The following is a 14739-nucleotide window of genomic DNA, read 5'->3' as shown; positions in this document are numbered from 1 at the left end:
AGCCATTGCTCTCCCGTAGACCTGGTCACGGACTTGGACTTCTCTCCCTTTGACGACTTCCTCCTGGCCACGGGCTCAGCTGACAGGACGGTGAGTGGGGCTGCTGGACGAGCTGCTCGATGTCCCTGCCACTCCCCTCCAGGGTCCTTGGGCCCTCCACAGGCGTGCAGAGCTGGGGTAGCCCAGAGTCTCAGTTCCTCGGCCCACACCGGCTCCCGTGTGTTCCCATGTGCTCCAGTGCCCTTGCCGGGAGCTGTGGCCCTCGCTTGCTATTCTGCTGCTGGGCTGCCTGAGGAGGGCAGGGCGGGGGTGGTGTGGGGCTGTGGAGGAGATGGAGGAGAGCTTCCCAGCCCCGTGTGTCCCCCCCCTGACACCCCCGCCTCTGATGACACCCTGTGATCCTGGGCTGGATTGCCCCGTGTTTCCTCACATGGGATACACAGCCCCCATGCCCAAGTACAACCCCTGGCGTTGGGGCAGCCCTAGGCTCACAGACTTGCTCTTTCCCGTAGGTGAAGCTGTGGCGCCTGCCCGCCCCTGGCCAGGCTCTGCCCTCGGTGCCTGGGCTGGTGCTGGGCCCTGAGCCAGTCCAGGTGGAGGTGCTGCAGTTCCACCCCGCCGCAGATGGCGTCCTGGTGAGCGCAGCGGGCACGGCCGTGAAGGTCTGGGATGTAGCCAAGCAGCAGGCCCTCACAGGTAGGAGCTGCGCTGGCCACCCCTCCCCAGGCATCGCCATCTGGATGGCACTCTGTCACTTTATGTGTTCGATACCGTGAATTTTAAAATATGTGTTAAAGTCTCGTGTGCCCGTGGTAGGAAAGGTGGTGAGATTCTACCAGACCTACTACAAATGCTCCATCCCACTTCCTGTAGGCATCTGTTTTCATTTCATGAAGTTGTTTTTCTTCTGTATGCCTGAGTACCGTCCTTATACTGTTATTTCTTGAGCGTATGTCACTTCGGTTTTGAAAACAAACTCCTGGCTGCTTTTCTGCCAGACGAGGATTTTGCTGTCTTGCAGCCCCTTCCCCCAGGCTTCTCCTCTCATTTTCACGGCTGAGCCTGTCTTACTGTGTTCCAAGTCTGGCTGCTCTAAGCCACCCCCACGGCCGGGGCGGCTTACAAACGGCAGGAACTCATTGCTCCTGGTTCTGGAGCCTGGACATCCAAGATCAGGGTGCCGGCAGACTCAGTGTTTGGTGAGAACCTCCTTCTGGGTCATAGATTGCCATCCTGCTGGTGTGTCCTCATGTGGCGGAAGGGACGGGGGACCTCCCAGGGCCTCTTATGAGGTCACTGACCTGGTTCAGGAGGCCCCACCCTCGTGACCTAATGACCTCTCAGAGGCCCTGCCTCCAGACATTGTCACAGCGGGAGTTAGGTTTCAACATATGGGAGGTGGGGGGTGGACACAAACATTCAGACCCGCATAGATGATGACAGCTTTGGGTCAGATTCCTCAGTGAATGGTTGTGACCCTGTGACCTATGCAGAGGCCTAGTGTTTTGTGCTGACGCCACGGAGTCGTTTCTGCCGAGGCCCTGACACGCTCATCCCCTTTTTAGGGCAAAGACATGATGCTCTGAGAGTTAAAGGACAGCCATGCCTTCTAGGACTGTGCAGAGCATCCAGGGTGGGCCAAGCTCACTGAGGTGAGGTCTTCAGCTCTGGGGCTAGGACCAAGGGGCCAACTGAGGGCTGTCGGTAGTGTGAACTACCCAGCTCCTGGCACCATCAAGGAGACCAGCTTGACCTTTGGAGCAGAGGGGACAGTCACCAGGCAGTCTGTCATTAGTGGGTCACCCAGCTCTAACTGCTGTGTCTCAAGCCCTCTCAGGCCCGGAGCTGTACTGAGGGCTTCCTGCCTACCCGGCACAGTGGTTCCACTGGGCATCGCTGCCATTCCCATGTCACAGATGAGGTTAAACAACAGGGCCAAGGCCACGGAGCAGGTGGGCAGCAGGGCTGGGGTTAATCCCAGGGGAGTAAGCCTGGGCAAAGTGGTTATCTGCTGCTGCGAAATGGATCATCACAGAATGTAGAGGCTTAAAGTAATTACAAACATTTATCATCTCACAGTTTCTGAGGGTCAGAGATTTGGGAGCTGCTCAACTGGGTGGTTCTGGCTCAGGGACCATGAGGTTGCAGTTGAGACATTGGCTTCCTCATTGGAAGACTTGATTGGGGCAGGAGGCTCGGCGTCTCAAAGGGTTCACGGACACGGTGCTGGCTGTGAGCAGGACACCTCAGTCCCTGCCATGGGGCCTCTCCCTGGGCTGCCTGAGTGCCCCCGCAGTGTGGTGGCTGGCTGCCTCTGGTGGGCCATCCATGGGGGATGGAGCAGGGAGGAAGCGGCAGTGCCTTTCATGACCCTGCCTTGGAAGTCACACGCCTCCACTTACACCAGGCTCTCTTCGTTAGAAGCGAGTTACTAAGTGCTGCTCACACTCAAGAGAAGGGGAATTAGGCGCCACATTTTGAAGGCAGGGTGCGTTAGATCCCTAGGGCTGCGGTAATGAAGCACCAAAAACTGGATGACTTCAAATAACAGGAACTTCCTGTCTCATAGTCTGGTGAACGGAAGTCTGAAACCCAGGGGGCCGGGCAGGGCGCGCGCCTTCTGAGGGTGATGAGGGCAAGTCCGTCCCAGGCCTCCCAGGCGTCCCTCGGCTTGGAGGTGGTGTTTTCTCTGTGTCTTTGCATTGTCTTCCCTCTGTGCCCGTCTGACTCTGTGTCCAAATTTCCCTTTTCATGAGGACCAGTCCTACTGGACTAGGACCCACCCTAATGATATCTGCTTAAGTTGATCTTCTGCAAAGACCGTGTTTCCAAAGAAGGGTACTGCACAGGTGCTAAGGATTAGGACGTCGGCATCTTTTTTTTTTTTTAAGTTTGTTTGTTTTTAAGGAATCTCTCTACCCAGTGTGGGGCTTGAACTCCCGACCCCAAGGTCAAGAAGTCGCATGGTCTTCCGACATTGCCGGTCAGGCATCCCAGCATTTTTTTGTGGGGAGACAGTTCAACCTATAATAGGACGAGCATCACATAATTTGTGGACATATTTTAAAACTGTCACACTGGGGTAGGAGCAAGGATGGCCCAAGCAGAGCCCAGGGTGGGAATGTGTGTGGCTTGGCCACGGGCTGGTGTGACTCAGTCGGGGTGTGTTGGTGAGTGACTGGAAGTAAGCCTGGGCGGGACGTGAGAGCTGGGCCGAGTGAGAAGCAGGGAGGCTCAGAAGGTCTTTGAGTAGAAGCGTGGCCTGATGGGGGCAGGGCTAAAGGAAGAAGTCCAGGCGCAGTGCAGCGCGTCTGAAAGTGCAGTTGCCCTTGCTCCTCCAGCTGAAGAGAGAGACCCTTGCAGCTTTTGCCTCTATCCTGGGCATAACCCCAAGCTAGGCCCTCCTGCGCCCACTTCCCTGGTGCCCCCATTGCCCAGGACAGAGTTGGGAGACCTGGGCCCCCTCCTGACTTTGGCTGCTTTTCTGCAGAGCTGGCGGCCCATGCGGACCTGGTTCAGGGTGCTGTCTGGAGCTGGGACGGAGCCCTGGTGGGCACGATGTGCAAGGTAAGCCGCTGGGCCGTGAGTCTTAGGGAAGTGCCTCTGGTGGGGACTGAGGCGTGGCCAGCTCTGTGGGGATATCGTGTTGAGGAGCACATGTCCTGGGCTCTACCTGGCTGGCTCCGTGATATTTATGGGGCAGAAAAGCACTCAGGTCAGGGGCATTTGTGAATCCCCTCCCCCCATCTCGGCTGTCCTCACTTTCTGCTTCACACCTCAAAACCCCCACATCTTCTCGGTACCAGGGCGTGGGGTCCCTTGTCAGAAAGGGGCCCTGGTTTGTGTAGTCGACTGCTCCCCACCCTCAGCCAGCCTCACCTGGCTGCTGTGGGCTTTGTCCACACTGCTGTCCTCTCCAGAGGGTCGTGTAGAGCAGCATCCCTACACAGGGCTTTGTGCCAGCCCCCACAGCCAGTCAGCAGGCCTCGGGGTCCTCACGGGTGCCAGGCCCTGTGCTCACCTGGTTGCCTACTGGGCCAAGGCATCATACACATGAAAAGATCAGTGTGAACCGTGACACGGGCTCAGAGAGAGGGACACGAGGAGCTCTGAGCTGGTTGAGAGGCCAGGAGGCTTGGCCTCAGGCGGGAGCCCCGAAGGGAGAGTTAATGGGGTTGGATGGGGAGAGCTGGGCAGAGTAGTGACAGGTGCAGACCTAGAAGGGGCTGGGTGCAGAGTGCAGTGGGCGAGGTTGGAGTTGTGTGCACAGGATTACAGTAGAAGCAGCAGGAGCCCTTGGGGCATTTAAAGGCAGAGAGGGGTGGGCTGTGGCATGAGGTGAGCACATTTGTGTTTTGAAAGCTCCCCAGTTGCAGTGTGGACAGAACATTGCAGGGATGGGCATTATTTAAAAGGGAGAGTAGGACATCTCCTGGGAGAGACAGGATCATGCTTGGCCAGAGGTGATGCAGAGAGGCTTGGGGGACGCGGAGGGGAGAGCTGTGGGCTGGTGCTGGGCTGGGGTGAGGTTTGGGGGGGTCATGAGGCCGGTTCCTGGGTTGCAGGCTGGAGGAAGCCTGCCGTCCAGACAGGGTGCTTCTAGGGGTAATTCTAGGCCTGTTGGGCTGGAGGGGACTGGGATGTCGGTGGACTAGAGCTCTGGGCAGTAGTCTGAGGTGAAGGTTGAAGCCCAGGTGGCATCTGTGTTCCAGGGTACGTGTCGGGGGGAAAGAGGAATGCCCTCAGAGTGGGAGAGAAGAGGGTGGTAGAGTGAGCCTGGAGGAAGGGCTGGAATCTGTGCAGGAGACGGAAGGGGCCACCCCATGGCAGGAAGGAAGCCAGGACAGGGCTGGCAGTCTATGCTCTGAGGCCCAGGGCGACAGGGTCCCTGAGGGAGGTGGCTGGGGACACCAGGAGGAGTCTGCTGAGGGGTGAATAACGCTTATCTGTTGGATTTGGGGAGATGGGTGAGCTTCGGGACCTCTGGGGATGTGCTGTATCCTAGATCCACATATGCAGGGTTGGAGGCCATGGGAGTCTGCAAGGGCTCCTCTGGGGACTGGCTGGGGGGAGTTGGGGGTGTCGAGGGCTTCTCTGAGGGAGAAAATGTGGGATCTGCATACTTGGGGGATCCTGTTCCCAAATTTCTCTTCTCTGCCTTCTTAGAAGCCTCATTTCCCAGTTCTTTAAAAAAATTACTTTATTTATTTTAGAGAGAGAGGATGCAGAATCGGGGAGGGGCAGAGGGAGAGGGAGAGAGAGAATGTCAAGCAGACTCCACATTGAGCTTGGAGCCCTATGCAGGGCTTGATCTCATGACCCAGAGGTCATGACCTGAGCTGAAATCAAGAGTTGGACGCTCAACTGACTGAGCCATCCAAGTGCCCCCCACCCAGTTTTTTTAATCAGCTTCTCCCCCATTTGGTTCATCAGACAGTAGGTTCTAGACATTGGCCTGTGTTCTGGGATCCATGGGGCTGCCAGTGCCCAAGGAGCCCCTGCTGCAAGGTGGGGTGGTCACACAGCATGGTGTGGTTCGTTTGCTCAGGCTCTGTGCTGGTGAGCACGGCTTCCCAGGGACAGTGAAGTTGGGCCTGCCTCACTGAGGAGGAGGGGACAGGCGTTCCAGGCAGAAGCACCAGCTGCACAGGGTTCTGGGCTGTGACCTCCCCGTCCAATGAGAAGCCCTCTCTGCCCTGCATTTCCTCGCCCTCCGCTGGTGTGTGAGAGAGAGGCGCACAGAAGGAGACCTAGAGGGACGGAAGGAGGAAGGCAGGAGCAGATGCTCTCGGGAAATTCTTACTCTATGGGGACCAAAGTACAGTAGTTTGTGCGTGTTTTACTAATTTGGGAGAGCAGTGGAAAAGTAAAGAAAAAACATCACCTGCAATCCTCCCACCCAGGGACAGTACCTGTCACTGTTTTGACATCTTTCTCTCTGAGCTTTTCCGAGGCATCTCTTTCTGTATGTGTGGAGATCACGCTCTCCAAGTTACTCTATCCTGCGTTCCCTGTTTCACATAATAAATATGTTCTCCAGTTCATCAGTAACTCTGAGCAGACATTATACAAGATATTTTATCATACAGGTCTACCGATTTGCTGTTTTTATAAGTTGTAACATCTGAATATATTTGCATATAAATTTTGTTTCTTGGGGCGCCTGAATGGCTCAGACAGTTGAGTGTCTGCCTTCGGCTCAGGTCATGATCCCGGGGTCCTGGGATTGAGCTTTGGGCTCCTTGCTCAGCAGGGAGCCTGCTTCTCCCGCTCCCTCTGCCGCTCTCCCTGCTCCTGTTCCCCCCACCTCAAATAAATAAATAAAATCTTTAAAAATTTTTTTTTGTTTTGTTTTGCTTTGCTTTTTTGTTTTTTGGTCTTTATTTTCAACGTGACTTAGCTTAGAGCAAAGGCTGGCAAACTTCCATAAAGGACCGGATAGTAAGTACTTGGGGTTTTGCCGGCCACACCGGATCTGTCGGCACCACCTTGTAACAAGGAAGCAGCCACGGACAAAATGTCAGTGTGTGGGCGTGTCCACGTTGCTGTAAAACTGTATTTGCTGTATCAGGCCTGGGGTTGGATTTGGCTGATTTGGCCTGTGGGCTTTAGCTTGCCCACCCCTGATCTAGATTTTTACCAGGGATGTTGCTGGCTTCTAGGTTGTGAAGATCGGTAAGGTGGTTGATAGATTTTAGCCAGCTGTTTTCCAGAGGAGTAATGCCAGCCCCCTGGAGGCTGTGGTTTCCAGGCTGGGCTTTGGGAGGAGACTTGTATGTCTATAGGTGAGCATTCCGGCCCTTTGAGCCTGCCGCTCCTAACCTGAAAAATGGGGGCAGCAGGAGTACTGGTCCTGCTGTTGAAAGCCCTGGTCACTGAGGCAGGGCCCTGGCTCTGGGCTGCCTGCCTGTCTCTGGCCTGACAGCCCCAGTGGGTATCTGAGGGGATCAGATCTGCAGCCATGTGGGAGCTGCATGGCTGTGATGAGGGGTGGCAAGAAGGTGCTGTGGTGTCCCCAGTGGCAGAGCAGCCCTGGGCAGATGAGGGCAGCATCTTCACAGGAGGGGTAGTTGTGGTGTCCTCCTGTATGAATGTTCTGAGCAGGGACTGGCCTTAGTGGCCCTTGCACAGACCAGCCTGCCTGGACCGTGGCCCTGGAGAGGGAGGAAGGAAGCCAGCAGCGGGGCTCAGGGCAAGCTGGGGCCACCTCTGTTAGAGCTCTCTCTGGCTGCCAGGCTAGACTGCTGTCTGGTGAGGGGGGTCCCACCAACGGCCCACCTCTGGCCTGTGGGTGTGACCTAGATGGCCCTTCACCTAAGAGCTGCAGCCCCCGAGGCCGGTCGAGGCTGTGGCCCTGGGAGAGGTGGCTCCTCTGGGTCTTACATTCTCTGTCCCATATCTCCCCGCAACCCCCCCCCGCCCCCGGCCCCAGGTAGGGTGTCTGAGGGTCATGTGTCTAGAGGCTTGACATGGCCCACTCCCCGTGGAGCAGTCAGAGAGGCATCTTCCTTCCGCAGCATGGTTGATTCTGTTTTTGCCGTGGCTGCAGAGAGATGGATTAGGATGGAGGCATGTCTCCCAGGGTTTCTGCTGCGTTAGACAGCAGCCAGGTGAAGAGTGTCAGCCGAAGGAGCTGTAGGCAAAGGGGTGGGGGTGGTGGGCTGAGGTCAGCTACAAGGCCAGGTGAGAGGAGTGGGTGTGGTGTGTGGGGGCACGGCATGGGGGGGTGGCAGGGTCTGATGGTACTGTGGGGGTGGGACAGGAGGGGACGTGGGGAGACTGAGGAGTGTTGCAGCGCCTGGGAGAGGGGACAGTGCAGGTGCCATGCTGTGGTGACTAGGTGACAGCGTGGGCAGGGAGGAGGTGGGAGTGGCTTCCCAGGTGGAGCGGGGTGGAGGCCCTAGAGCATGGGGAAGAGGGTGTCAGGTCTGGGGAGTTCCTGCAGAGGGTCTACTGAGAAAGTGTGCAGGAGCTGTCCAGCCCCTCCTCCCCAGGGCGCTGAGCCCTATTTACCATGGTTTGGTTGGTGGGGTGGGGGGTGAAGAACTACCCAGTTGCAGAATGCCCCATTGTGTCCTGTCCCCTCCTGCCGGCGTGATGACTCATCTTCTTGCCTGCCGGTGTCCCCTGAGGAAGGATAACGTGTGATGAGGCCACAGCTCAGTCCAGTGGAACTCCCCCGTCCCCTCTAGACCCAGAGAACCTAACGTTGTAGGGAGGAACATGCAGATTCCGGGAGCGGGTTGCTGGAGTGGAGCCCTCACCCACCCCCCACCTCTGCTGTCTCTGGACCTAGGTGCTCTAGTTGTGGGGACAGAGCTCCTTACAATGCTGTTGTCAGGGTGCCGCATCCTGGAGGGGGCGCTGACCCGGCAGGGTGTGACCTGCACTCCTGAGACCTGTCTTGGGAGGCACCATAATCCTGCGTTCACTGCTACCCTCTTCTGCTATAAAGGGGGATCCTTAGGATCCCGGCTGGGTGTGTCAAGTACCAAAACCTTTGGGGAATGGTGCAAAAGGGAAGGCCACCCCCATGACTGAAGATCAGGGGGAGGTGCCCACTGGTTTGTCCCGAGCATGTGGAGGGAGCCAGTGAGTGGGCCCGCGCTCAGCACCGGGGAGCCTGAGCTCTGCTTAGCCAGTGGTTGCCCGCTGGGCTCTGAGTTTACACACAGGGCTGCCTGAGGCCGGTGGGGTGTGGGAAACACTCTGCCTCCTCCCCCAAGAGCCTCCCGCTCTCCACACCATCTCCCACCTGGCTATCTGGCTCTGCCCCCAGGGCCCCTGATTCCCTCTTAAGGCCCCGCAGAAGCCCTTTCCTGCTCCCCTCCCCGCTCCTCCAGCTAAGGGAGAGTGCAGGCAGCCGCTAGGGGGCGCGCCGGCCTCACGGATGGCCGGGCCAGTTGCTCTCCGGCTCCGCGGTCTGGTTGTGCCTGTGAGCCCAGCCCTTAACGTGCACCTCCAAGGCCCAGTGCCACCCCCTCTGCCATGACCCAGCCTCCCGTGTCCAGTGTGACCCCTGGTGTGGATCCAGTGTCAAACTCTGGCATCTGTTGACCCGGCTGCCTTTGGGGAGTACCCGGTGTGGCAAGAATTGGGACTTTGACCCACGAGAAGTGCTGCCATCAGACGTCCTTTTCCTACCCAGGGCTCAGGGATTTGCCCGGGTCATGGAGCCTGTAAATGGTGGAGTTGGTGCCCAAACCCAGGCCATCTGGCTCTCCACGTGGCTGTGGCGCTTAACTGGGAGTGGCCCTTGCTGCCAGGAGGCATCCTCTTTCTCTCTCTCTCTTTTTTAGTGTTTTATTTCCAGGTACTCTCTACACCCAATGGGGGGCTCGAACTCACAACCCTGAGATCAAGAGTCATACACTCCACCAACTGAGCCAGCCAGGCGCCTCAAGGAGGCATTCTCTCTTGCCCGTCATCTCTCAAGATCCTCTGTCTCTCACTGTCTCGTTCTCTCTCTTCCTGTTCTCTGCCTCTCGCTCCCTGGTCTCTGTCCTCCATCTCTAGTTGTCCTCTGTCTCTCTGTCTCTCTCTGTTTCACTGGTCTTTCTGCCTGTTTTGGTCCTGTGTGTCTCTCTGTCCTCTTCTGTCTTGAAACCTCATCCTCCTGAGCCCAGAGCTGTGGAGTGGTGTGGAATGGTGCTGCTGCACACCTCCTTCTTGTACTGTCCGCTTCCCATCTGGCACATAGCAAGTGCTCAGTAAAACGGCAGCTGCGAAGACTTTGCCAGGAGTGACCCATGAGCCTGGGGACCCCTCCAGGTGCATCCAGAAGACCTGGGACTGGCCTATCAAGGGAGGCTGGGCTTCCAAGGCCTCTGGGCTGTCCCCCACCCTTGTCCAGTTGTGCACTCATCGCTGCCCCCTCCATTCCCACCAGCTAGTCTCCTTGCATGGCTTTGTCTTCCCTTCATGTTACATGTCAGCAAGTTCCTGTTTCCACATCTTTGTTCATGCATTTCCACTTCCTGTGAATACCTTTCCCTTCCTAGTGCAAGCTCTGCTTGTCCTTGGAGGTTCATCTCAGGTCTGAGTTTCTCCCCGAAGTTCCCCGTGACCGCTTGTGGGTTGCAGAGTCCAGTACTGGGCAGGGACTATTTGCTAGCCCTGCATCCCAAGCACCTGGGCAGGAACCAGGCAGAAACTGAGCAGATAGTTCCAAGAGTTCCCATATCCCTCCTCCCCCCATCTGGTCTCATGTTGGTTGGCGTGGTGCATTTGTTATAGTTAAACCAATATTGCTGCGTTAACTAAAGGCCAGAGTTTACATTAGGGTTCACTCTTGTTGCATCGTAGGGGTTTTGACAAATGCACGACACGATACACCCACATTACAGCATTGTGCAGAATAGCTTCTCCGCCCTAAAAGTGTCCTGGGCTTCACCCTTTTGTCCCTCCCTTCCTCTCCCAAACCACTGGCAACCACTGAGTTTTTTGCTGTTGCCATGAGATTTGCCTTTCCCCTAATGTCCTATAGCTGGAATCATGCAACATAGAGCCTTTCCAGATTGGCGTCTTTCACTTAATAATGTGCATTTATGGGCCTCCCATGTCTTTTTGTGGACTGACAGCTATTTCTTTATGCTGGTAAAAAGCACATCATAAAATTTACCATCTTAACCATTTTTAAGTATACAGTGAGGTTAAATTTACTTACGTTGTTGTGAAACAGATCTCTTGAACTGAAACTCCATACCCATTAAACCTCAGCTTCTCTTTGCCTCTCCCCCTCGCCCTTGGTAAGCACCATTCTACCCTCCATATCTGCGATTTTTGACCAGCGTAGATACCTCATGTAGGTTGGAATCGTATACTATTCGTCCTTTTGTGACTGGCTGATTTCATTTATCATAATGTCCTCCAGGTTCATCTATGTTGTAGCATGTGACAGGTTTTCTTTTTTCAGGCTGTATAATATTCACCGTGCGTGAATGCCACACTGTTTACCCACTCCTCTGTCAGTGGACACTTGGGTGGCTCCCCCTCTTGGCTGTTGTGCAGAACGCTGCTGTGAGTGCTGTGAATAACAATGTGCTCTTTGTGGCCCTCTTCTCACTTCTTTTGGGTATGTACTCGGAAGTGGAATAGCTGGATCAGAAGGTGATGCTGTTTTTACTTTTCTGAGGAACCGCCACGCTGGTTTCCACAGTGGCTGCACCATCTTACGTGCCCAGCAGCAGCTCACGAGGGTTCCAGTTTTTCCACATCCTCGCTGACGCTTGTTTACTGAGTTTTTGATAGTGGCCGTCCTAATGGATGTGAGGTGATAGCTCCTCGTGGCTTTAATTTGAGTTCCTCTGATGCTTAGTGATGATGAACCTCTTCTCGTATATTTGTTGGCCATTTGTCTATCTTTGGAGGAATGTCCGTTCAAGTCCTGTGGCCATTTTTTAAATAGAGTTATTTAATTTTGTTGTTGTATGAAATCTTCATATATTCTGGATATTAATCTCTTATCAGATACATGATTTGCAGGGGTGCTTAGGTGGCGCAGTCGTTAAGCGTCTGCCTTCGGCTCAGGGCGTGATCCGGGCATTCCGGGATCGAGTCCCACATCGGGCTCCTCTGCTGGGAGCCTGCTTCTTCCTCTCCCACTCCCCCTGCTTGTGTTCCCTCTCTCGCTGGCTGTCTCTCTGTCACATAAATAAATAAAATCTTAAAAAAAAAAAAAAGATACATGATTTGCAGACGTCTTCTCCCATCCCTTAGGATGACTTTGAGGAACAAAAGTTAAGTTTGACGTAGTCCCTTGTGTCTGTTTCTGCTTTTGTTCCATGTGCTTTTAGTGTCCTATCCAAGAAATCATTACCGAATCCGATGTCATGAAGTTTTTCCCCCTCTATTTTCTTCTAGGATTTTTATGGTTTGGCTTCTTAGTCTTTTTATCACTGAATAATATTCCATCATATGAATGTACCACAGTTCATCTGTTCAGCTGTTGAGGGACACGTTGATTGCTTCCAGTTCTTTGCAACTTTAAAAGTGTTATAAACATCTATACAGGTCTAAGTTCTTTTTTTAAGAGTTTATTTATTAGAGAGAGAGCGAGAAAGAGCGCGCGCACATGTGTGCAGGGGGAAGAGCAGAAGGAGAGGGACAAGCAGACTCCCCACTGAGCACGGAGCATGAGGTGGGGCTCAATGTGGGGCTCCACATAGGGCTTGATCTCAGGACCCTGAGATCATGAGCTGAGTCTAAGGCAGACACTTAACCGATTGAGCCACCCAGGCTCCCCTCGTAACTCATTTGGATGAACACTTAGGAGCATAATCGCTGGATCATATAGTAAGAGTATTTCTGGCTTTGTAAGAAACTGCAAACTGTCTTCAAAGTTGCTGTTCCATTTGCATTGCCATCAGCAAATGAGAGTTTCTGTTGCTCCCTAACCTTGTCAGCATTTGGTGTTATCATTTTTTTAAATTTTAGCCGTTCTAATCGGTGTGCAGTGGTAATTCACTGTAGTTTTAGTTTATAATTCCCTAATGAGGCGTGATATTAAACATCTTTTCATGTGTTCACTTTTCATCTTGTGTATCTTTTTTGGTGCGGTGTTCATTCAGGTCTTTTTCCCACTTTTTAAATTGGATTGTTTTCTTATTTTTGAGGTTAAGTGTCTTTGTATGTTTGGGGTACATGTCTTTTCTCAGATACATGCTGTGCAAATATTTTCTCCCACTCTGTGGCTTGTCTTTTCATTTTCTTAACAGTGTCTCTGTAGACCAGAAGTTTGTGATTTTAATGAAATCCAGTTTCATCTTTCATAGGTCATACTTTTGATGTTGTATCTAAAAAGTTGTTGCCAGGGATGCCTGGGTGGCTCAGTTGGTTAAGCGTCCAACTCTTGGTTTCAGTTCAGGTCGTGGTCTCAGGGTTGTAAGATTGAGACCCCTGTCAGGTTCCACTCCGTTCAGTGTGGAGTCTGCTTGAGATCCCTTCCCCTCTTGCTCCTCCCCCAGCTTGCGTGCACTCTCTCTTTCTCTCTCTCAAATAAATAAAATCTTTAAAAAAAGAAAGAAAGAAAGAAAGAAAGAAAGGAAAAGGAAAGAAAGTGAATTAAAAATAAATAAACAAATAGGGGCACCTGGTGCCTCAGTCGTTAAGCATCTGCCTTCGGCTCGGGTCACGATCTCAGTGTCCTGGGATCAAGCCACGCATCGGGCTCCCTGCTCAGCAGGAAACCTGCTTCTCCCTCTCCCACTCCCCCTGCTTGTGTTTCCTCTCTTGCTGTTTCGCTCTCTGTCAAATAAATAAATAAAATCTTCAAAAAAAAAAAAAAAAAAACAAGTAGTCATCGCCAAGTCCAGGGTCATCGAGATTTTCTCCTGTATTATCTCCTAGAGCTTTTGTAGGTTTGTATTTTACATTTGGGTCTTGATCCCTTTCAAGTTGGTTTTGTAAAAGATGTAAAGTCTGTGTGTAGATTCATCTTTTCGCATGTGGGTGTACCGTTGTTCCAGTACCATTTGTTGAAAAGACTGTCTTTTCTCAATTGTATTGCCTTCACTCCTTTGTTAAAGATCAGTTGACTGTATTTATGGGGTTCTGTTTCCAGGCTGTCTGTTCTCTTCCTTCGATCGATTTATCCTTATGCCAATACCACAGTGTCTTGGTTAACAGAGCTTTAGAATAGTCAGGTACCGTCTGTCCTTCGACTTGGTCTTCTCCTTCAGTATTGTGTTGATCATTATGAATCTTTTGCTTGTTCATATAAGCTTTAGAATCGATTTCTCAATAACCACAAAATAACTTGCTGGAATTTTCATTGGGATTTTGTTAAATCTGTAGATCAGCTTGGGAAGAATGATATCTTGACAGTGTTGAGTATTCCTATCCATGAACGTGGAATATCTCTCTATTTATTTAGTTCTTTGATTCTTTTCATCAGAGGTTTCTAGTACCCTTCCCACAGATCTTGTACGTATTTTGTTAGATTTATAGCTAAGTGTTTCAGATTTTTTGGTGCTGATCTAAATGGTATCGTGTTTTTCATTTCAAATTCCAATTGTTCATTGCTGGTTCACTCTTTTTCAAAACATGAAAATATGAATCCATGCTGATCGAAACAAAGTGGAACTGTGCTAAGATGAAAATCGGAAAAGCTAATCACCCCCCACCTTCCCCTCCCCAGTACCCAGCATTAATGCACAGCCCATGCTGTTCAAGACCTTTCTTCTTGCTCAGTAAGCTTGCAAAAGCTACAGGAATGTGGTCAAATACAGATCTTTGTTTATTTTTGTCGCAGCAGAATCATACCATCCATGTTATTCTGCACCTTCCTTGTAGCATTTAACAATTTATCATGGCCAAGCCTGTAAGTAATCAGTGGATGCAAACTCTGCCCCCTTTCTCCCCCAGTTCTTTATGCATGTACATTTGTGCACACACACACCGATTACTGCACAGGAATAAAGTTCTTCTGCAAGGTATGGACATTTTATTTTGATATATATGTCTTTTGATCTGTTCCCATCTCCACCCTTAGGTAGTCTGACTCAATAACTGTATGCTGAGTGATGGTTAGGATGTGTAAGCTCGCTATCCTGGTGAGACACCAAGTTCTTTAGGTGTAGAAATGACATCATCTCTTGTGCCTCCCTGCGCTGGGCTGAACACAGGGCCGGGCATTTACCAGCTGGTAGCCTGGAGTTTGGTTCTGGGCCTCAGTTTCTCTATCTGTGAAGGAGTCACGGTGAGAACACCACTTTATGAGGTAGTTGGAAAGATGGGGAG

General features: G+C 52.5%; 1 protein-coding gene across 1 annotated transcript in view; it reads left to right on the top strand.

The window, feature by feature from the left end:
* CORO7 (coronin 7) overlaps positions 1-14739 on the top strand; it is a 56694-nt gene that overhangs the window by 7440 nt on the left and 34515 nt on the right. The window contains exons 4-6 of the mRNA XM_026520425.4: positions 20-90; positions 513-696; positions 3491-3567. Of these exons, the coding sequence (XP_026376210.1) occupies positions 20-90; positions 513-696; positions 3491-3567 (332 nt within the window). The remainder of the gene's footprint in view (positions 1-19; positions 91-512; positions 697-3490; positions 3568-14739) is intronic.

Source organism: Ursus arctos, unplaced genomic scaffold (genome assembly GCF_023065955.2).
Source record: "Ursus arctos isolate Adak ecotype North America unplaced genomic scaffold, UrsArc2.0 scaffold_2, whole genome shotgun sequence".
Classification (NCBI taxonomy): domain Eukaryota; kingdom Metazoa; phylum Chordata; class Mammalia; order Carnivora; family Ursidae; genus Ursus; species Ursus arctos.
The sequence above is the reverse complement of the archived record's forward strand: the minus strand, read 5'-3'. Positions and strand labels throughout refer to the sequence as shown.